We start from the raw sequence: 22,093 nt of genomic DNA, 5'->3' as shown, positions 1-22,093 counted from the left end.
GACGTCAAAATGCCAGTCCTTTTGGGTTTCAGTGTCAGGCTATTACATAACGATGGCTACGAAAAGCCGCGCTGACAGGGAAAAAGAATGGAAACGAGACAGACCTTATGACCTTGGTACCAGAACCAGGTTTGTCATCACAACTATGCACATCAGATCGTGTCTGCATTCATTGATTCATTTGAATACCTAGACCCATCTACCAAATTAAATGTATATTGCTGGGTGAGGTTCGTGACCAGGGCGGCACACACCGTGTCTTCTATCCCCCTTTATCTGTTTTCCAACTTGCTTTCTGTCTTTGTCTTGGGATGAGATAACTTGGTTTTGTCCTGGCCCTGGCCGAATACCCTAGCTGGGAGGGGAACAGTCAAATGTATAGTCAGTTTTGGGAGAAGATATTATTTTTGTCTTCTTTGTTTTGCATTGTATTATGTTTTATTTACTTATATATGATTTGTAAACAATTGAGAGTATTCCTCTTAATAGGGACCTGTACCTGTATCTTTATGAGACTTTTAAATGATCTTAACCTAAGTAGGTACTTTGTGTGCTCTTGGAATAATGTTATGCTACGTAAGAAGCCTCAATATACCTTTCGAAAGATATGAGGATCTTGAATAGCGCTGATCACAGAGGGGATTGAAGCGACGTGATCGCCGATTTCTGCAAAGTCCTCTTGCTTCTTTTTGTGGATTGAACAATGTTTAAAATCTCTCAATCATACTTTATGGATACAGACCAATTTTGATGAAAATCTCTTTTTTATGAAACCTCATTTGACCGGTCCAAAGCCGCAAAGAATTTGTACTCGGATTTTATAGCTTTAGATGGATGGTAGAAACATTGCTTGCTACCCTTTGAATATGGCGCTAGTCTATCTCAAAATACGTTCAGGCTGATCCAACAGAACCAGCTACCCAATCACTGCTGATAAAATAGGGATCAGAAAAAAATATCGGATGCACCCGAGATGAATACCAGACCCTTTTCTCGTAAAGCCAGTGCTTCACCACTGATCTCTCAGGACCTCCATTTGATTTCTGGCGTCTTAATTAACCCGTTGTATGAGAGGACTCAAGAAATGACGGAACGAAAAGAAAAGCAACAAATAAAAAAAATAGTAAAAATAAATTACATTCCCCCCCCCCCAAAAAAAACAAAAAAAAAACAAAACAAAACAAAAAAAAAAAAAAAATAAAACAAATAACAAACAAACCATAATAATAATAAAGTTAAGATTGAATTTTAAAAAAAGAACCCCTCCAAAATAGAAAATAAAAAGATAATACGAATTCTCTATTCACATTCCGTTTATGCTCATTCCTTTCCATTTTCAGATCTCATCAGAGAGGAGACTAAAAGGAGACTCCCCGTCTGCTTTCAAAGACATTTCTCCAGCATTGAATCAGAAACAAGCAAAACCTTTGAGAACAAACAACGTTATCAAGTCTGACAACCCTAACGTCAACTTCGAGCACCCAGTCGGGAGAAATAAAGGAGTCGAAACTTCAAAGAGGACAACGACGACGACGACGACAACGACGACCTCGAAATTGTCTGAAACCATTTCGGATTTAAACTCTTCTTCGGCAGTCACAAAGCCTGATTTGATCAAAATTACCGAAACGGAAAAGGAGTCACAAGAGACAAAGAAGCATCCCACAACGCAAAATATAGGACACAAATCTCGTGACGTTTTACGCCGAGATCAAACTAAGATATCTGATGTCAAAACTGGCAAAAGATCTCATCAAGACCAGACTAAACACGATGACGTCAAACATGGAACATGTCACTCTACGGACTCGGGTATTGAGAGATATTCTTTCAAGGATAGCATTGCCACTGAGAACGTTAATAATCATTTTACGAAGAAATCTGCTCTTGAAAAAGTAACAGACGATCGTCAAATCGGAACGAGTAAAATCAGTTCAGCTGGTAACACCAATAAAAGTGCGTCGAAGTTTAGCTTGAAATGGATGCTGGATAAGACGTCAAACTTGAAGAAAAACACGAATAAGGCGAATTGTTTTAGCAGGAAAGATGAGAACAGTAGTAATTCGGATATTAGTGAGAAAAGACTGGATTTAGTTTTGTCTAATGCTCTGGATAAGCAAAACCAACATGGCGTGATTTCGTATGGAATTCGTGTAGAGAGCGGTGGTGATAAAAACTGTACAAGTAACTCAAACGTAATTGCTCAAGACTCAAGACAATTTATTTTATCATCCTCATCAAAATTATCATCATCGCCATCTTGCAACCATCAATCTGTTGTGGAAGTTTGTAGTGAAAGAAATAATGATATTCATCATAACCCGGAAGTGCACAAGGAGTATATTTTCGACTTGCGCAGTGAACGATCTCCTGAATGTTTTATTGGTAAAAGTGCTCAATGTTCAAGTCACGTGACCGATGGTAGTGCTCACTTCGATCAGTTGTTTTTGAATTCCTCGAATAATTCTGACATGAGAAAGAACGAGAAACCTCATTTCGGGAATGTTCAGGAACAGTCTACAGACAGAACTTATACTGGCAATAAAATAAGTACAACCGACAGAACCTCAAACACGAATAAACTCTTTACAACTTTCCTCACCAATAATAATAACAATAACAGTAATAATAGAACTTGCCAGCAGCCCATACATCCGCACCCAGCAAACTCAAAATCACCATCTTTATCGTCATCACCACCATCATCATCAACATGTGTAAATGTGCCATCGCTCCTAAACGCTCAAACAAGCGTCGTTAGCAACGAACATCATGGCTTTCACACCGGTGTTAGCGACAAGAAAACCAAGACAAAAACACCAGATGATGACAGTAATCACAACACAAAAACTATCCACGAAAATAACATTATTTATTTTCCACCTAACCATAACAATTTCAAAATTGATAATAAAAATGGAAACATTTCGAATTCAAAACAAACGGCGAACAATAGTCCAGAAGTGAAGTGTATTGTGGAAGGGAAACTGACATCCGAGACATCAGCATCAACAGGAACCACCGCCTGGAGCGTTGGCAATGAAATTATTGGGTGTATACAATCCAACGACTGTCAGATGCTGAAAAAGTTAATTCTCACTGATTCAATGGCGCAATTTAAAACCGAGGAACGGAGCGACAAGGCCCAGTTTAACCCTGTAGAATTGTTCCGGGTCGTTATTCAGGTAAGATCTCTGCCTGGAAGTCTCGGGGTTGAGAATTATTGACAATATTCAATATTTTTTTTAATGAGCCACTAAATGTGCTCAAAGCGCTTTACAAGGGGTCCCTGGTCAACAGCAACATTTAACATGTAGGACGGGACATGACGCCTGTTAGGCGATATTACAGTTTTTCGGACAAAGACACTGCTGTTAACGGCCAGGTACTCATTTTACACCTGAGTACGGTGAGAGAATGTGAGTAAAGAGCCTTTTCAAAGGACTCAACTATGCACCGAGCGCGAGGCTAGAACCCAGGACCTTCCGATCCGAAAGCGAGTGTCATACCACTGGACCACATAGCCGCACTATGAATGCCAGAGGACAATAGAGAATTTTAAAAAACTTTTTCAGCGATGGGGGAGTCAAACAGTACGCACGGCGCCTTCGCCTAGCCAATTGCAGGTGCTGTTACCGTTAGGTCATGGGTTCGAAACCCCATCGCAGCGCAAAAAAAGATTTTACTCTCTATTGTATTCTAGAATTTCTCTGTTCACGTCAACCCTCGTTATTATCAACACACGTTCCTGCTCGACTTCCCTTTCTGGCAAGATTAGGCGCAGGTCATTATTTTAGTCTATCGATAGAATAATTTATTTGAAGGACGACTTATGTTGGCCAAAATTTAAAAATTGATTTTACTCAGTGTATCTACACGACGGATCTGTGTGTATGTTGCTTTTGAAAGAGTTGAAAAGTCTTTTGTGTCAAGTTTGTGTCATCTAATTATTGCCTATGATTTGAATACAAATTACATGTGTGTATGTTGCTGTGGTATGCACAGGGAATATATTATTATTATTATTATTATTATTATTATTATTATTATTATTATTATTATTATTATTATTATTATTATTATTATTATTATTATTGTTATTATTATTATTATTATTATTATTTGTCTCGCCGTGACCACCTGCTTATAACGATAATGTAGATAAATATAACAATACAAGAAAAGAAAGAAAAAAAAAAAACAGAAGAAAGTAAAAATTAGGGAGAAAAAGCAATTATAGAAGAGTTCAAAGACATGAACACCGAATCATACGGACTGCCGAGATCTGCCAAAAAAAAAAAAAAAGAACCAAATCAAGATTTACAAATTTGGCCAGAAAACTTATCCTTCAAGTATTGATCAATTATAATGATACTCTTAATGTCAAAAGCGTCCAAACCCGATTCTAGGACTTTTATTTATATACGTTTATTGAAGTCCCGGGTTTGAGATTTTCTGACAAGATGTGGGTCATTTTTATCGATCGATATTTGGAGGAAGAGTTTTCTGGCCAAAGTTTTAAAATACAGAATAATTGATTTAATGGGCTGGTTGATCACGCTGGTCTTGGGGATGACAGCGTTGACGGGTTAATTATAATAATAATAATGATGATGTTGATGATAATGAAAATGATACGGAAGAAGAGGGGAAGGATGATGATGATGATGATGATGATGATGATGATTACGGTGGCTATGGAGACGTTGAGAATGATGATAACGATTTTGATGATGATACTGACACAGGTGATAATCTCTCAATCTGTAACTGAAAAACACAGTTTTTGACAATCGTACAAATTACCGAAACACATTTATATTTTTTCCGCTCTCCCCAGAATAACAGGCCTGCCTGTCTTCGCACTCTACTCGAGACCCTACCAACAGCTTATAGTCATTTTATTTTTTCTGACGATCTGGTTCAGGAGCTAGCGTTCCTGTGCGTCAGTCACAGACGGGTAAGACATAGAAATAATATAGTATTAAAATTACCTACAATGTCATGTCAGCAATCCCATTCGATTCAAGTGAGGGGAAATACAAAAGGTAAAAGTAAAAGGAGTACTGGATATACTCTTCATCATCTGCAGCAGCAGCATCATCCTTCTCCTCCTCCTTCTCCCCTTTCTCCTCCTCCTCTTTTTCCTCATTTCCTTCCATCACCTCCTCCTCTCCTCCTCCTCCTCCTCCTTCTTCTTCTTCTTCTTCTTCTTCTTCTTTCTTCTTCTTCTTCTTCTTCTTCTTCTTCTTCTCTTCTTCTTTCTTTCTTCTTCTTCTTCTTCTTCTTCTTCTTCTTTCTTCTCTTCTCTTCTTCTTCTTCTTCTTCTTCTCTTCTTCTTCTTCTCTTCTTCTCTCTTCTTCTTCTCTTCTTCTTCTCTTCTTCTTCTTCTTTCTTCTTCTTTTCTTCTTCTTCTTCTTCTTCTTCTTCTCTTCTTCTTCTTCTCTTTTCTTCTTCTTCTTCTTCTTTCTTCTTCTTCTTCTTCTTCTTCTTCTTCTTCTTCTTCTTCTTCTTTCTTCTTCTTCTTCTTCTTCTCTTCTTCTTCTTCTTCTTCTTCTTTCTTCTTCTTCTTCTTCTTCTCTTCTTCTTTCTTCTTCTTCTTTCTTCTTCTTCTTTCTTTTCTTCTTCTTCTTCTTCTTCTTCTTTCTTCTTCTTCTTCTTTCTTCTTTCTTCTTCTTCTTCTTCTTCTTCTTCTTCTCTTCTTCTTCTTCTTCTTTCTTCTTCTTCTTCTTCTCTTCTTCTCTTCTTCTTTCTTCTTCTTCTTCTTCTCTTCTTCTTCTCTTCTTCTTCTTCTTCTTCTTCTTCTTCTTCTTCTTCTTCTTTCTTCTTCTTCTTCTTCTTCTTCTTCTTCTTCTTCTCTTCTTCTTCTTCTTCTTCTTCTTCTTCTTCTTCTTCTTCTTCTTCTTTCTTCTTCTTCTTCTTCTTCTTCTTCTTCTTCTTCTTCTTCTTTCTTCTTCTTCTTCTTCTTCTTCTTCTTCTTCTTCTTCTTCTTCTTCTTCTTCTTCTCTTCTTCTTCTTCTTTCTTTCTTTCTTCTTCTTTTCTTCTTCTTCTTCTTCTTCTTCTTCTTCTTCTTCTTCTTCTTCTTCTTCTTCTTCTCTTCTTCTTCTTCTTCTTTCTTCTTCTTCTTCTTCTTCTTCTTCTTCTTCTCTTCTTCTTCTTCTTCTTCTTCTTCTTCTTCTTCTTCTTCTTCTTCTTCTTCTTCTTCTTCCTTCTTTTCTTCTTCTTTCTCTCTTCTTTCTTCTTCTTCTTCTTCTTCTTCTTCTCTTTTCTTCTCTTCTTCTTCTTCTTTCTTCTTCTTCTTCTTCTTCTTCTTCCTTTTCTTCTTCTCTTCTTCTTCTCTCTCTTCTTCTTCTTCTTTTCTTCTTCTTCTTCTTCTTCTTCTTCTTCTTCTTCTTCTTCTTCTTCTTCTTCTTCTTCTTCTTCTTCTTCTTCTTCTTCTTCTTTCTTAACATAAGTATTGAATCAATGCGTTTAGGTAAAATACTCGCATCATCTGCCAGCCGGATATATAGTGCGAACACACACAACTATGTGGAACTTTAAACGTTTAGTCTTATTGAAGTAATATAGCGAGAACTAATCAGTATATTTGTTGTCTTAAAACAATAACAAAGAGCTGAATGATGTCAATGTCGTTCCAAAAATATGATATTCTGAAAGGACTACTTTCTCCTCCTCTTCTCTCCCCCTCCCCCCTCCTCTTCCCCCTTCTACATAAAAAAAAAAACAAAAACATAAACAAAATCGATTTTAACATTAGGAATAACTTTACCCGTTTGTTTTCCTTCCTTCCTTCATCGACAGCCCCAATGCCTTCAGGTGCTTCACAATCACGTGGGCGCCAGTCGACTTCAAGGGAGTGTTGACGCCCACAAGAATACGTTGCTACACATGGCAGCCAAACAGAACGACCCACAACTTGTTTTGGTAAGATCCTCTTAGTTATTTGAAATTAAACATTCTGAAGAATCTATTCTCTACTACCATTGGAGTTTCGTATTCGTATATTTGTTGTTGAAAATATCAAATTGAGAAATTAGGAGCAGGCACTGGTGTAAGACAAGGATCTGAAAAGATATGTATGAAATAGTGTCAGATAAAAGCAAGAAAGATACATAATAATTAATAATAATAATAATAATGATAATAATGATAATAATAATAATAATAATAATAATAATAATAATAATAATAATAATAATAATAATAATAATAATAATAATAATAATGCTGAAAACTTATATAGCGCTATAACTCCGAGACACCAAACTCTAAGCGCTTAATACACAGATTCATAGTACGTTCAGAGAGTGCTAGAAGTTTAATAATAGTGCTTAGTACTAACGAAATGGGGAAAATGGACAGGTTTGGGATGGCCAAAAGATCCAAATATTGGACGTTTCGGGTGCAAGCTCTAAGTCAGACCAATTAACAGACACTTAACTGGTTGAAGATAATATAATGTCTTATAATTGCAGGTTCTATTATCTCTTGGGTTTGATGCCAGCACCAAAAATTCATCTGGGAAAACATCATTCGATCTTTGTCAGTCCCAGGATGACACACCCAGGGAAGACGGGGACACTTTGACCCAGGACACTGGTGACCAATTGAGGTCCGATGATGACCGAACAGTAAAACATAAGGATGACCATTCGGGGTTACATGGGGACTTTTCGAGGTCAGAGAGTGACCGTGGAGAGTCGGGGAACGCTGCAAAGCATATATTGTTGATGTGTACTGTGATAGAACAACTGTCGAGATGTCTTCAAGAAGCCTGGAACGACAGGTTGGTTGATGGCGGTTTAACTCTCTCCTTACCATCTATTGGAAAATCGTCACCGTTGTTACGATGCAACCGTCACTTTTCTCAACCAGATTTCATTTCTTTTTGCTATAACTATAAAAACTTGACATGCTGTAAGAGACCCCGTATTGGCGAAACATATTATGTATAGAATGTGTTTGTTGCTTTTCTGTTTGAATAAGAAATGTCTGTTTTTGTGTTGGGTGGGTGTGAAGTTTTGGGGAAAATTCTGAAAATGGCTGGAAAGGAGAGGGTTAAAAACAATAATAATTACAATAGTTTATCTAAAAGTATAGAGAGGCATTCCTTCGGAGCCATTAGTCACATGTAGCCACAGTCTATACCGGTTTCTACAACGTTATACGGACTATAGCAATTACTTATTACCCTTTGTATATGACGCTATATTAATAAATAGCTAGTCCTTCGCAGAGTACTTTCCGTCTGATCTAACAGAATCAGCTACCCAATGACAGTTGCATGGAGAGGAGAGTCAGATAAACAAATCCCGGCTTCCCCTGGGATCGATCTCGAGCCCCACAACATTAACATTTTATTATCCATAAGTCTCAAAAACTTGAACTCAATGCTTGGCGTGCTTCCGTGCGCGCTCTTGTCTGTGTATGTTTTGGTTGTATCGGTGCGTGTTGTGTGTTTGTCTGCCCCGCGCATATGTATGTGTGTTTTGTGTGGGTCGGCGTTTGTTCTGTATGCTCTGTATGTGATTTGATATGTGTGTGTGTGTTGTTTGTCTATATTTGTGTTCGTGTATTTTATCTATAATTCTATATTATTTCTTCTTTCTATCAGAGTTCAATGGCCTCGTACAGATCAACCACCACATCTCTCAGATGTCCAAGAAAACACATACAGGTAAGAAGAGCTATGTATAAAAATGAATAGTAAACTTTTAAATAATTAAGAAATAATACCAAACATACTTTTTCTTTTTGCCAAAAATAATATGAATTATACTTAAGAAAAAACAACTTTTTATATTTTTCTTCCCGCTGATCCTGTAGGAATTACATCTCGCCTTGCTTTTCGTTTATTCACAGCTCCATCATGTCCTCCGTGTACAACACTGTAAAAACTACAGATCTGGAGAATATAGACTGGAAGAATTTGTTTCTCTCTTCCTTATCACCAAAGCAGAAATCCACCACCTCCTCCTCCTCCTCCTCCCAGCAACGACCTGTCTCACATCAGCCTCATAGTCATCATCATCATCATGACGAAAGGATACCTCAGCAACAGCAGCATCTAATTCACTTCCATCAGCATCCTCATTATTGTCCTCAAAAACAACAAGAGCAACAACAACAACAGCAGCAGCAACAACAACAACTACATCATCGACAACAACAACAACAACAACAACAACAACAACAACAACTTCCCCCTTTGTCCACATCATCGATTCAGCCTTCCTCCATCTTGGATGACAGAACTCCCACAGCTTTCAAGCCAGTTTCCAAGAACGCCGTCACCATCCCAACCACGGAATCCGTCTCGTCTTGTCCTTCCCAAAATAACATCAAAGATGGCAGAGATACCAACACGATCAGCTGCAATGCCAAACATAACATCAACACCATCAATAACAAAACTGTCAACAGGAACAGTAACAACAACAACAACAACAACAACTACGACGACGACAACAACAACAACAATAATAGTAACAGTAATATCGGCAACAATATCTCCAGTCAAATCAATACCACCACTACGTCCACAACCATTGCCACTACTAATATGGCCACTACCACTAATACAACTAACAACAATAACAACAACAACAACAACACTAAATACAACTCTTATTCACACAACGACAACAAAGTCATTTACGCAAGTGTCAATAAACGGAGCAGAGATTTAAATCAAGGTCGTACTAGAGGAATTCTTGAGAGCTCCTCCTCAACCTCCGACAACGACCATCTCTATGACGTCATATCAATCGAATCAGCCGCTCCAAATTTCTGTATCCCATCCGATGTGCTATATGACGGAAATGCCCACAGCAGTCAACCCTCATCTTCACCAGTAAACACCAATGATAACAAACTCAACTCAAACCATAAGAACAAAACACACACCTACTCAACGAACACCCATCGTTCTCCAGGCTCTACGATAAGAGATAGCATTGAAAAGAACAAGGAAAACATCCAAAACTCCCCGACTTTAAATACTAAGACATTCTCCAACTCCGAAAATGACAACAGTCGGATACAAGAAATAACGATGAATCAAATTAACGCCGACCACATCAAAGCTACCATTGCAAATTGTAAAGACGAACCTAGTGCTTCTAGTATTGGTGCAGTTACCAAAAAATCCTACAGTGACAACAATAGCATCACTATTGCTTCAGGGGATTCTACAACGACATGGGGGACAGAGTCTGAAAACTATGGCGCCGTGCGCCACAACAGATATCAACAACGTCTTTCAAAACTACACCACCAGCAACAACAACAACAACAACAACAACAACAATATCATTATCAATATTCGCAATACCATCAACATGACCAAATACCCACGCAAACAAACAGCCCACACAACCGATCCAGTTCTCAGCCGGTCAGAAACATTACAGGTTGTAACATCTCACATGAAAGGAGAAATCATAATTACAGCGTCCACAGAACAGACAGTAACAGCTATCACAATGGCAACAACACTAACAGCGCTCAACAAATTTATAAAAGGAAACTCCGAAAGAAAAGATCTCTAAGCAGGAAAAGAGCTGAAATTAGAGCAGAAATAGACAGAATCCGATTTGATGATGATTTTGATTCAGAAGATTCGTGTTCAACTTTGACCTCAGTGACCAACGATGTTCTGACCACGACGACAGATTCCACTTTAAGCGGTTTCAAACTCGGTGGCGGTGTTGACATTGGCGACGCAAGTAGTAGCTACTGTTCCTGTTCTACAGTATCGAATCCAATACGCGGACAGCAACAGTATCGATACGATAAACATAGACAAAAACTCCTCAAATGTGATGATTGTAGGGATTACAATGATACCGTTCAAATTCCCCAGCGAAGACCTGATCAAAATGGCGCCAGCGGAAGTAGGAGTCGGTCCGTTACTAGGAGACGCGTTAACAAAGACAAAGACTATGGGAAAAGGAGGAGCAAAAGCTGCGGGCATTCCAGTAATCAATATTGTCGTGATTGTCGTTATTATCGACGTTATTATAACGACGACGATGATGACGATGACGACGACGACGATGATGATGATGAGAGAGTGCCGGTGAAACTGGATTTAGGGAACGAGTCTTTACCAGATGAAATACTCAGAGTGCATCGGTAAGTTTGTCAACTATTTCTCTCTTCATATTCTTATTCAACTATTATTATGAACATTCATCCATCAGTCTGGGTGGAGTTATTTTATACCTCTCATTGTTGAAAGGAGGTCAATTGCTGTGTCTTCTATCCCCCTATATCTGTTTTCTAAGTTTGTTTTTTGTCTTTGTCTTGGAACACGATCCCTTCGTTTTTTTCCTTGCCCTGACCCGAGTCCTTGGTGGGGAGTGAAACAGTCAAATATTCAGTTTTTGTTTTTGGAGATATATTTTTTCTTTCCAAATCATCTCTCTGTTATGCGCTGTTTATTTTTTTGTTTTGAATATATAATGGTTTGTATAAACATTTGAGTGTCTTACTTTCAGTGGGCACCTGGGCTTGAGTCTGGATGAGACTTTTAGATGATCTCAAATTAAGTACACTGATAGTGTGCTCTTGGAATCTACCCCTGTTTCATATTTCAACTATTCACCTTTGTCTTACCTTTTCTCGTATACTTTCCGTTTTAATTCTAGAACTTACTGTCCCATTTTCTTCATTTTTACTGGCGCTGAAATGACCTAAATGTGTCGCAAGCGCCGTAAAACCCTCAAAAAGCAAAAATAAAACTCACTCACTGACTCACTCATACACTCACTCACTCATCACTCACTCACTCACTCACTCATACACTCACTCACTCACTCATACACTCACACACTCACTCACTCACACACTCACACACTCACAAGCTCACTCACTTACTCACTTACTCACTCACTCACTCATTCCCGTGACCTGGGACTTGCGGGATTCAGCCTTCACAACACGGTGCCACACATCTCTGTCATTGGCTTTCTCTGCCATCTCATACAGCGTCAATCCATCTTGTCCATTCTTTGATGCTCTCCAGCCATATTTTCCTTTATCTTTCCCTTCTTCTTTGACCTCCCACCGTACCTTACATGACTGTCTTGCACAAGCTGTCGTGTCTGACCAGATGTCCAAACCATGCAAGTTTCCGTCTTTTAAGCAATGCTTCCTACATCCCGCTAGCTTTTCCACATCTTCAAGAACCCCTTTATTATTTTTTATGTTCCAAATCTATCCATCAGTCATTATATAATTCTTGAAATCTTGCGTTTGAAATTGTGAACAAGTTCCTGAGGCTGCTGGGCGACCTTGGGAATGTCAGCGTGCATTGGGATCGAGCTGGACAATTCAAAGGCAGGAGTTCGAGAATCTTTACCTCTCCATTGACCTCGACCGACGTGCACATATTTGCAGGTCTGATAGCCGGACACATTCATGAGCCTGGTTTAACATTGGTACAGTAGTCTTTAATCCCCTCCTTACCAGCCATATTCATGATTTTCCCCAAAATTTCACACCCAACTACCACAAAATAGATTTTTTTATCACTCAAACAAAATAGCAGTAAAGTTCTTACGATGACATAATTTCTTTAGCAAAACATACTCTACAACACACTGTTCATTTTCCTTAAATTTTATCATGTTCAAGAGAAATTTGAATAAGAAAAATGTTAGTTGTATCGTAATGAATGTGACGATTTTCCTATAGTTGGTAAGAAGAGGGTTAAGAGCCATTCGGGCCATGGAGCCAGAGATTATCCCATCAGTCTGAAACCAGAAGATTAACAATGACACAATGTATGTATCCAGTCCTCTGGAAGATTGAGTTTTACACTTCCAATGATTTTGGAATCGGTATTTATTCTCTATCGTGTTCGGTCATCAAACCTGCTAAGATGTGACCCAAGATTTGAGCGTATCCTTTTTAGCTTAGCATTTGGTTTATTTTATAGAGGGAACGAAAATGCCGTCAATCGGCTTTTTGTTATTATTTTTAGACAGCCTGTTAGTGTTAGTGATAAGTTCTCATTAAATTAGGCAATAAACGTTAAAGGTTACACACAGTTTTTTTTAATGTTGGCATGCTAAACTTGGCTGACGGATGTTGTGAGTATTCTACTTAAACCGACGGGTACTTATTTGCAGGTCTGATAACCCAATTTCTTATGGGCTCATTGTTGTCATGGAAATCTCAAAAAATGACGTAAAATATTGTCCATTACAACAATGTTAAACTAGGCCCATAATTTCTTTCGGATGTAGACCTGCTAATGTATACGTTGACTTAAACGTATAGCATGAAAACAAGGAACAAAAGTATAATTTAAAAATCAAATCTAGTTCAATGTCATTGGAAATGTAAAACCATTCTTCTAGAGGACTGAATGCATACCTGGTCTAAGTGATCTTCTGGTTTCAGGGTAATGGCATCTTATTTTCTGCTGGTCGTCGACAAAGATCATGCATGCCTCCTCGCTCTTTTATTTACATCGCGTAATCCTTAGAATCTGCCTATGCATTCACCTACTAAAACATGTCACTGTGTGATTCAATATGTAACCTATTCATTAGTAGTCCTCCGAAGGACTGGTTACATACACACTTCCATTGTATTTGGAACCCGATGAATAGAAGGTGTGACGTCACAACTTTTCTGCCTTTTTGACTTCCAAACTATTCCATTCAGGCTAGATCGACACCTCCAGGCTGTCCACAATCTCCACCACCCAAAACCCGACGTCATAGAGACCGTCATCACGGGAACTGGAGAACGTCTACAGTCACGTGACTCCATGCCGGATGTGTCGCGTCATCACGTCAACATTGGAGTAGCCTACCCTTTCAGGTACCGTGTAAAGTAAATGAATGGATGGATTGGGGCCTTTTGACCTCCCGTGGTGGGCGGGAGGTCACGTGCTTCGTATAAGGAATGAGATTAGCGGAAGAGTAGCGTCCTTTGATTGGACGTCACCGGTGGAGAAGTTATTTGTAAACAAACCAACTACAAGCCGCCAAGTGCTCCAAATACAAAATTTATTATTCATATTTCTGTACAAAAATACATAACGTTGATAAAGATATGCATTTTTGTACAGAAATATGAATAATAAATTTTGTATTTGGAGCGCTTGGCTTGTTTTTGGTTTGTTTACAAATAACTTCTCCACCGGTGACGTCCAATCAACGGACGCTAATCTTCCGCTAATCTCATTCCCTATCCATCTCCCTTCATCTGCTGTGTGTTTTTTGTTTTGTATTTTAGTTGCTCTCTGCCTTTTTCTTGGAGTGAGATTACTTGGTTTTGCTCTGGCCCTGATCGCAGTCCTTGGCTGGGAGCGAAACAGTAAAGTTAAAGGTGTAGTTGTGAGAGATTAATTTTTTCCCGTTATAAATAACCTCAGTAATATATTTTCTTGTATTTTTTGCTTTTAATATTATGATTTGTCAATATTTGAGTTTATTCCTCTTAGTGGGGGGGGGGGGGGGGGCGCTTGTGTATGGATGATAATTTTTATGTGATCTCAAACTAAAAACACTCACAATGTGCTCCTGGAATTTACGCTTGTCCCCTGTAGAACTTATTCCTCTTTATCTTACGTTTTCTTGTGTGCTTTAATTGTAATTCTAGACAATCCCATTTTCTTCCTTTTTACTGGCGCTGATATGACCTAGACGTGTTGCAAGCGCCGTAAAACCATTAAAAACCAAAACAAACAAAATATGTACTTTATCAAATAAAATTAACTAACTCAATCCTACAGATTTTTGCTACTTTTCAAAATTTGAAAAAAAGAAATGTATTAAAAATGAACATGTACATAGATAGTTTAATTCAACTACCATTAACATGCAAAAACTAAAAACATTAGCTTTGATACCACGCCTATAATTTGACTCATAAAAATGTAATAAATAGGCATGGGGTAAAAGTAACCCGGGTAAACTACGGATATAGTCGGTGTTAGGGTTGAGGGAGTTGACAAAGGACCAGGCACCGGTGTAAGATAACGATCTGAAAAATGTTAATGAAAGGTACCAGACAAAGCAAGAAAGAAAAATACAAGAAAAATAACATCCCGAAAATAAGTCTACCTCAATGGTAGCACGTCTGACCGGTATTCAGAAGGTCTGAGGTTCGATCCCCAGTCGAGCCAACTGATTTTTGGGATGTATTTTTTCTTGTATTTTTCTTTCTTGCTTTGTCTGACTCCTTTCATACACACTTGTTCGGATCCGTATCAAACGATAGCGTTGAAAGCAATGAGCTCTTTGTTGTTGTAAGACCACATCTGTTTCCTATTTGAACTAATTCCCCCTTGTCTTACCTTTTCTTGGATGCTTTAATTGTAATTCCAGAACTTTTTACTATCCCATTTTCTTACTTTTTATGGCGCTGATATGACCTTGTTGCAAGTGCCGTAAAACCCTTTAAAAAATAAAAAACAAAACAAAACAACAAAAAAAAAACAATAAAACAAACAAAAATACCTTCAGGGCTCATTTGGGGGCTTGTCTTAGTCATCCTATAGATAGTATGCGCTTGGCTAAGAAGCTCATAGCATTGCCATCCGGAAGTATAACGGACCAACACACACAACTGTGTGTATCCATGAACGTTTATAGTCGGGTTAATACAGTTCAGTGAGCATTACTCATAAACGCGGATGGCAAAAAAACAATAACAAAGACTTGAGTGATGTCATCTTCGAACTATCTATTCCACGGTATCTTATTTTCCTCTTTGTTAAAATTACTGGTGCTGGTATGACCTAAATATGATGCAAGGGCCAGAAAACCCTTAAAATACAAAACAACAACAAAGTCACTCTCCCGTATTTATAAACTGTTTTAATTTCATCAATCTTAAAGCAGTCAACCTGATGGAGTCCCTCTTCACGACGAACCCAAGACTTCCGCACCCAACGTTCAACACAAAACCAAACTCAAACCTTTGAGATTTATGGCAAGGTCAAGGTTATTCAATCATGAACGAGCCGCTGGACCTTCTAAAGCTGCTGGGAAACCTCGAGAAATGACTGAAAGTAAGGCTGTGTGATCAACATTATACACATCATTATCATCATCATCATCATCATCATCATCATCATCATCATCATCATCATCATCATCATCATTATCATTATAATCATGAGTGTTAACATCATCATCATCATCATCATCATCATCATCATCATCATCATCATCATCATCATATTCAAATTTCACTACCACGAACGTCTTAAGAGCGTGATTTGTCTGTGTAAAAAAAAGAAAAGGGGGAGGGGGGGGGGGGGGGGATGAGGTAAGGTCTAGGTTGTTCCTCATTTTGTGGACCATTTTTAATTTTGTTTATTTTCTTAATTGGAGATGTTATAGATTGGTGTATGTTCCGTCTTGTCAAATTGCCTGATATGAACCTTGAACTGTACAGAAATCTTTTAACATCACACTCAGGTTGGGGTCATTTGACATCCTGTGGTGGACGAAGAGGTCAATTTTACCTTGTCTTCTATCTTCACTATATCTGTTCTCCCTTTCCATGTTGCTCTCTCTCTCTCTCTCTCTCTCTCTCTCTCTCTCTCTCTCTCTCTGTGTGTGTATGTGTTCTGTATTGAAATTGCTCAAGTTTTTTACTTTCTTGGTCTTGGCTGGGAATCTTAGCTTAGAGAACAGTTAAATGTATAGGTCATTTTCCTCGAGAGATGATAAACTTTCCCTGAAAATCCTCTCTCTGTAATGTACTATCATAGATTTGTGGGTATTTTTTTTTTTTTGGGTTAACAAATATATTGTAATTTGCAAACATTTGTGAGTATCTTTCATAGAAGGATTCTATGATTGTGTCTGGATTGGACTTATAGACATGATCTATATGGGAACATTGATAGAATTGTCATAGAATCTACTGTCCCCTATCTGAACTAGTTCTCTTTGTCTGACTTTTATCTTTATAGTAATAATAATAGGGAATGAGATTAGCGGAAGAGTAGCGTCCCTTGATTGGACGTCACCCATAGTCCGTGACGTCACCGGCGGAAAAGTTATGAGAGAGAACGTCATGTTGGTTGTGCGCATGCGTCTCTCGGAAGCGAAGACGAGAGACACATGCGCACAACCAACATGACGTTCCCTCTCTAATAACTTTTCCGCCGGTGACGTCATAGACTATGGGTGACGTCCAATCAAGGAACGCTACTCTTCCGCTAATCTCATTCCCTATAGAATAGAATGAACATAACATAAAATGTATATATAGCCGATATCCATCTAACATAGTCAATGGCGCTTTACAAGACACAGGTGACATGAGAATTTTAAGAAAAATTAAATGTTATATTTTGAAATATTGAGGAAAAGTTAATCTAAAATATTCTGTCTTCAGTCTAGACTTGAAGCACTCTATAGTTTGGTGATTTTAACTTCTACAACCTCCTGCCCATCATCTTCCTTTGAAAAAAGCGTTGAAATGACCTACTAACGAAAGAGTGAAAATGGAGAGGCTTCGTATGGGAACAAAACAGACAATAGACGTTTCGGGTACAAACCCTTCGTCAGTACAACAGTACGAAAATAAACGTGGAAAACAAAATATAATGACGATACAAATTATTTTTCATTATATTTTATTTGTTTTCCACGTTTATTTGTGTACTGTTGTGCTGACGAAGGGTTTGTACCCGAAACGTCCATTGTCTGTTTTGTTCCCATAGGAAGCCTCTCCATTTTCACTCTTTTGTTAGTATTTTACGATCACAGGCTTCAGGCAGCCCCTACCGTTTTCTACTGAAATGACCTACAAGTGTCCCTAGTGCCGTAAAACCAACCCCTTATAACACAATCAAGTAAACATCATCGTCTTAGAATAAACGTCCAAATTGATTGTATTTGAATGTTATCTCTCACAAGGTGAATACAACGAGATGTACAACAGACGAGATGACCCAACGGTCCGTCAAAGACAGGCCATGGACAGGGATGTACCCTGGGATGACCTCTCGTTTAGTGTAAGTCACATTGAGTGTTTTGGTCTATATGTGTGTCTGTGCGTGTGTGTGTGTGTGTGTGTGTGTGTGACAGGCCATGGTCAGGGATGTACCCTGGGATGACCTCTCGTTTAGTGTAAGTCACATTGAGTGTTTTGGTCTATATGTGTGTCTGTGCGTGTGTGTGTGTGTGTGTGTGTGTGACAGGCCATGGACAGGGATGTACCCTGGGATGACCTCTCGTTTAGTGTAAGTATTATTGAGTGTTTGGGTCTATATGTGTGTCTGTGCGTGTGTGTGTGTGTGTGTGTGTGTGTGTGACAGGCCATGGTCAGGGATGTACCCTGGGATGACCTCTCGTTTAGTGTAAGTCACATTGAGTGTTTTGGTCTATATGTGTGTCTGTGCGTGTGTGTGTGTGTGTGTGTGTGTGTGTGTGACAGGCCATGGTCAGGGATGTACCCTGGGATGACCTCTCGTTTAGTGTAAGTCACATTGAGTGTTTTGGTCTATATGTGTGTCTGTGCGTGTGTGTGTGTGTGTGTGTGTGTGTGTGTGTGTGTGACAGGCCATGGACAGGGAAGTGCCTTGGGATGACCTCTCGTTTAGTGTAAGTATTATTGAGTGTTTGGGTCTGTATGTGTGTCTGTGCGTGTGTGTGTGCATGTGTGTGTGTTATTTTTTTTTAAATTGAGCTTTATATGGTGCAATATCCACCAAATATGCTCAAAGCGCTTTACAAGGGGTCCCTGGTCAACAGCAACATTTAACATAGGACGGGACATGCCGCTTGTTAGGCGATATCAGAATTTTTCGGACAAAGACAACACTGTTAACGGCCAGGTACTCATTTTACACCTGAGTACGGTGAGTAAAGAGCCTTTTCCAAGGATTCAACTACGCGCCGAGCGCGAGGCTCGAACCCAGGACCTTCCGATCCGAAAGCGAGTGTCATATCAATAGACCACATCGTCGCTGTTGGGGCAAGTCTTGACAGTCCGTCAAAGACAGACCATGGACAGGGACGGACCTTGGAATGACCACTCCTCGACGGTAAGTGGCGTGTATTTTTACGACACTGTGAAGGTCTTGTGAGGAAGACGTGAAGTTGCCTGGACTGTCCTGGGGAGAGACGAAGAAGAAGGCACAGCAGAGAATACGGTGGAGATGTACAGTTAAAGCTCTTTTTTCTACAAGATATATGTAAAATGAATTAAATGAATGATGACTGTGTGTGCGTGTGTGTGTATTTATGTGTGTTTGTGTAGAGGGTGGTTGTGGGTGAGTGGGGTAGGGTCTGGACCTTCCTTGTTGGAAGAAAATTAATTCAGAAAAGTTGGTGGAGCGGACACTTATGTTGATGATAACAAGAATTGAAACGAGCAGATAAATTAATAATCCCCCCCAAAAAAAAAAAATCCCTTTATTCATTCCATAGGGTCTATTCCAAAGGAAGATTGGAATAACCCAGGCGTTAGCCGCAGTGTTGCGCCGCAATTTGAGCCAGGGCGAGGTGACTTGCTCAGGGCCACACTGCACAGATTCGGGTGGTCGAACTCGGTACCCATCGGGTACGAGGCAAAGACCGTACCGCTGAGCCACGCTACCACCTCTTTTTAGTTGTCGTACTACTGTATTATGGAAAGTATCATAGATCAAGACGAATCTTTTGAGCCATCAGTTGGGAATGAGAGTAGTGGAAGAGTAGCGTCCCTTGATTGGACGTCACCCATAGTCTGTGTCGTCACCGGCAGAAAAGTTATTAGAGAGAGAACGTCATGTTGGTTGTGCGCATGCATCTCTCGTCCTCGCGGAAGCGCACAACCAACATGACGTCCTCTCTAACAACTTTTCTGCCGGTGGCGTCACAGACTATGGGTGACGTCCAATCAAGGGACGCTACTCTTCCGCTTATCTCATTCCCTATGATCTAAATCCGCCAGGTAATATAATCTGTAGGTGCGCGCAAATGAATCTGGCAACAGGACAGCGGACCAGATCGTGATTCCAAACATCAAATGAGCTATCATTATGCCGCTCTAGCAGATATTCTAAAAGTAACTATTTGAGTCAACGGGTGATAGAACTACCTTGATTCAAGAACGGTTTGCAGGTTACTCATATCTTTCTAGATTTGCCAGAAATTCTCTTTTCCAAAAATTTAACACGGGATGTACAGAACAATTTTAACCTCCAGCCCTATATTTATTTTTATAAAGAATAAATTGTACACGTGTATTGTTTATATTTTCATCTTTATTTCTGTTTGCCATTTCGTTTCAGGAATCAGAGGATACAGACTTCACAGACGCCGATCGAGATGTTTGAATGACGTCATCATGACTGCATCCGCCTGCTTGTGTCCTACCTGGAGAGCACACAGGCAAACACCTACAGTTCATTCCTGTAGCCTTTGTCGTGAATACATAATCTGACACTTCTTACAATTTACCAAGTCAAAGTGATACAAAGCTGCTAGAACTGGATGGCTTCCTGACCTCCCATAGTGGGCAGGGGGGTACATACTGTGTCTTCTATCCCTTCCTGACCTCCCACAGTGGGCAGTCACCCTTGAATCATATACCTATGATGTTCGCATGGGTGTACGATCCGATATTGATGTCGTTTCTTCTCTTTACTAGCCTATCCTGCTTCTTTGGTTTGTGATTGTATTTTTGACAGGGGATATTTTTTTTCCTGTAAATCCTCTGCCTGTTTGTTCTTGGTTATTTATAATTTAGCTTATGATATCTTTAGGTTATGATTTTGATTTACATTTGTACTATTTTTGTTAGACTGCTTGTTTTTTTGTTTCAGCGGTCTCTCATATAACCTCAATTGTGTTGGAAGAGACCTAAAGCAACAAACAAAAAAACAAAAAAACAGTGGGCAGGGAGGTACACACTGTGTCTTCTATCCCTTCCTGACCTCCCATAGTGGGCAGGGAGGTACACACTGTCTTCTATCCCTCCCTGACCTCCCATAGTGGGCAGGGAGGTACACACTGTGTCTTCTATCCCTTCCTGACCTCCCATAGTGGGCAGGGAGGCACATACTGTGTCTTCTATCCCCATATATCTGTTTTCAAACATGCTTTCTGTCATTGTCTTGGGATGAGATTATTTGATTTTGTCCTGATTTTGACCAAACACGGAAGAAGAAACATTGTTCTATTTACGTCTGTAACACATTGAACCAATGGAAATGGGAATTTTAAATGTGCTTTATGAATGTGTCTGTGTAGGCAAAATTGTTATCAGTATTAATCCTCTGACCTCGGTGTAAATTTTCAACGCATTGAAAGAAAATATATTCAAGGCAACTCACTCGCTCACTCACTCAATCCCGTGACCAGATGGTCGTCGGGGGGACTTGCGCGAAGCAGAAGTTAGTCTTCCTCCATTCCTGCCTGTTGTTTCAAGGGAAGCAACGCTGCAAACTATATAAGAGGTGTTTGGATAAAATGAGTTAATTCCCTTTGCACGAGTCTTCAATAAAGAGACCGCCTCTACACGCGTGGGGTGTGAAATGTATGAGACAAAATTAATATTAATATTATTATCACAACTTGAAATGAATGAATTATTGAATGAATAAATAGATAAATAAATCAATAAATAAACGAATTAATGAATAAATTAATACATAAATGAACACATAAATAAATAAATAAAATTTAGAAAAACAAGAATTAAAAAAATAAACTTGAAGCGAACGTTTCGGGCTCAAACTTTTTCTTATTTCAACAAAACGACATTTTTACTCCCATCTCTTTGGATTCCACGTATCGTATGTTCGTTACTTTTGTTTTTAATGTCGCCTTAAGAGGGGCTTTGAGCCTGAAACTCTCCTTTTTTTCATGTTGTTGCTGTGCTTGGTGTTTTTAAAGGTTTTGGGTCTTTTGACCTCCCATGATGGCTGGGTGGGGTTTTTGACCTCCCATGATGGCTGGGTGGGGTCTTTTAACCTCCCATGATGGCTGGGTGGGGTCTTTTGACCTCCCATGATGGCTGGGTGAGGTGGTCTTTTAACCTCCCATGATGGCTGGGTGAGGTGGTCTTTTGACCTCCCATGATGGCTGGGTGGGGTCTTTTGACCTCCCATTGTGGGCAGGA

At 39.3% G+C, this 22,093-nt stretch overlaps 1 protein-coding gene across 3 annotated transcripts in view; it reads left to right on the top strand.

The window, feature by feature from the left end:
- The window catches only part of LOC144959137 (uncharacterized), a 37,142-nt gene extending 15,460 nt beyond the window's left edge, over window positions 1-21,682 (top strand). For 2 of the 3 annotated variants that reach the window (XM_078891620.1, XM_078891619.1), the window contains exons 4-13: window positions 1,341-3,185; window positions 4,841-4,960; window positions 6,806-6,928; window positions 7,480-7,790; window positions 8,619-8,681; window positions 8,867-11,140; window positions 13,682-13,840; window positions 15,865-16,037; window positions 17,902-17,999; window positions 20,262-21,682. In XM_078891620.1, the coding sequence (XP_078747746.1) occupies window positions 1,341-3,185; window positions 4,841-4,960; window positions 6,806-6,928; window positions 7,480-7,790; window positions 8,619-8,681; window positions 8,867-11,140; window positions 13,682-13,840; window positions 15,865-16,037; window positions 17,902-17,999; window positions 20,262-20,306 (5,211 nt within the window). In that variant the 3' untranslated portion in view covers window positions 20,307-21,682. The remainder of the gene's footprint in view (window positions 1-1,340; window positions 3,186-4,840; window positions 4,961-6,805; window positions 6,929-7,479; window positions 7,791-8,618; window positions 8,682-8,866; window positions 11,141-13,681; window positions 13,841-15,864; window positions 16,038-17,901; window positions 18,000-20,261) is intronic. The other variant, XM_078891621.1, reaches the window with a different exon arrangement.
- Window positions 21,683-22,093: the final 411 nt, after the last annotated feature.

Source organism: Berghia stephanieae, chromosome 13 (assembly GCF_034508935.2).
Source record: "Berghia stephanieae isolate SIO BIC M18660-M18661 chromosome 13, UCSD_Bste_1.3, whole genome shotgun sequence".
Classification (NCBI taxonomy): domain Eukaryota; kingdom Metazoa; phylum Mollusca; class Gastropoda; order Nudibranchia; family Aeolidiidae; genus Berghia; species Berghia stephanieae.
This window is presented reverse-complemented; position numbering and strand designations above follow the sequence as displayed.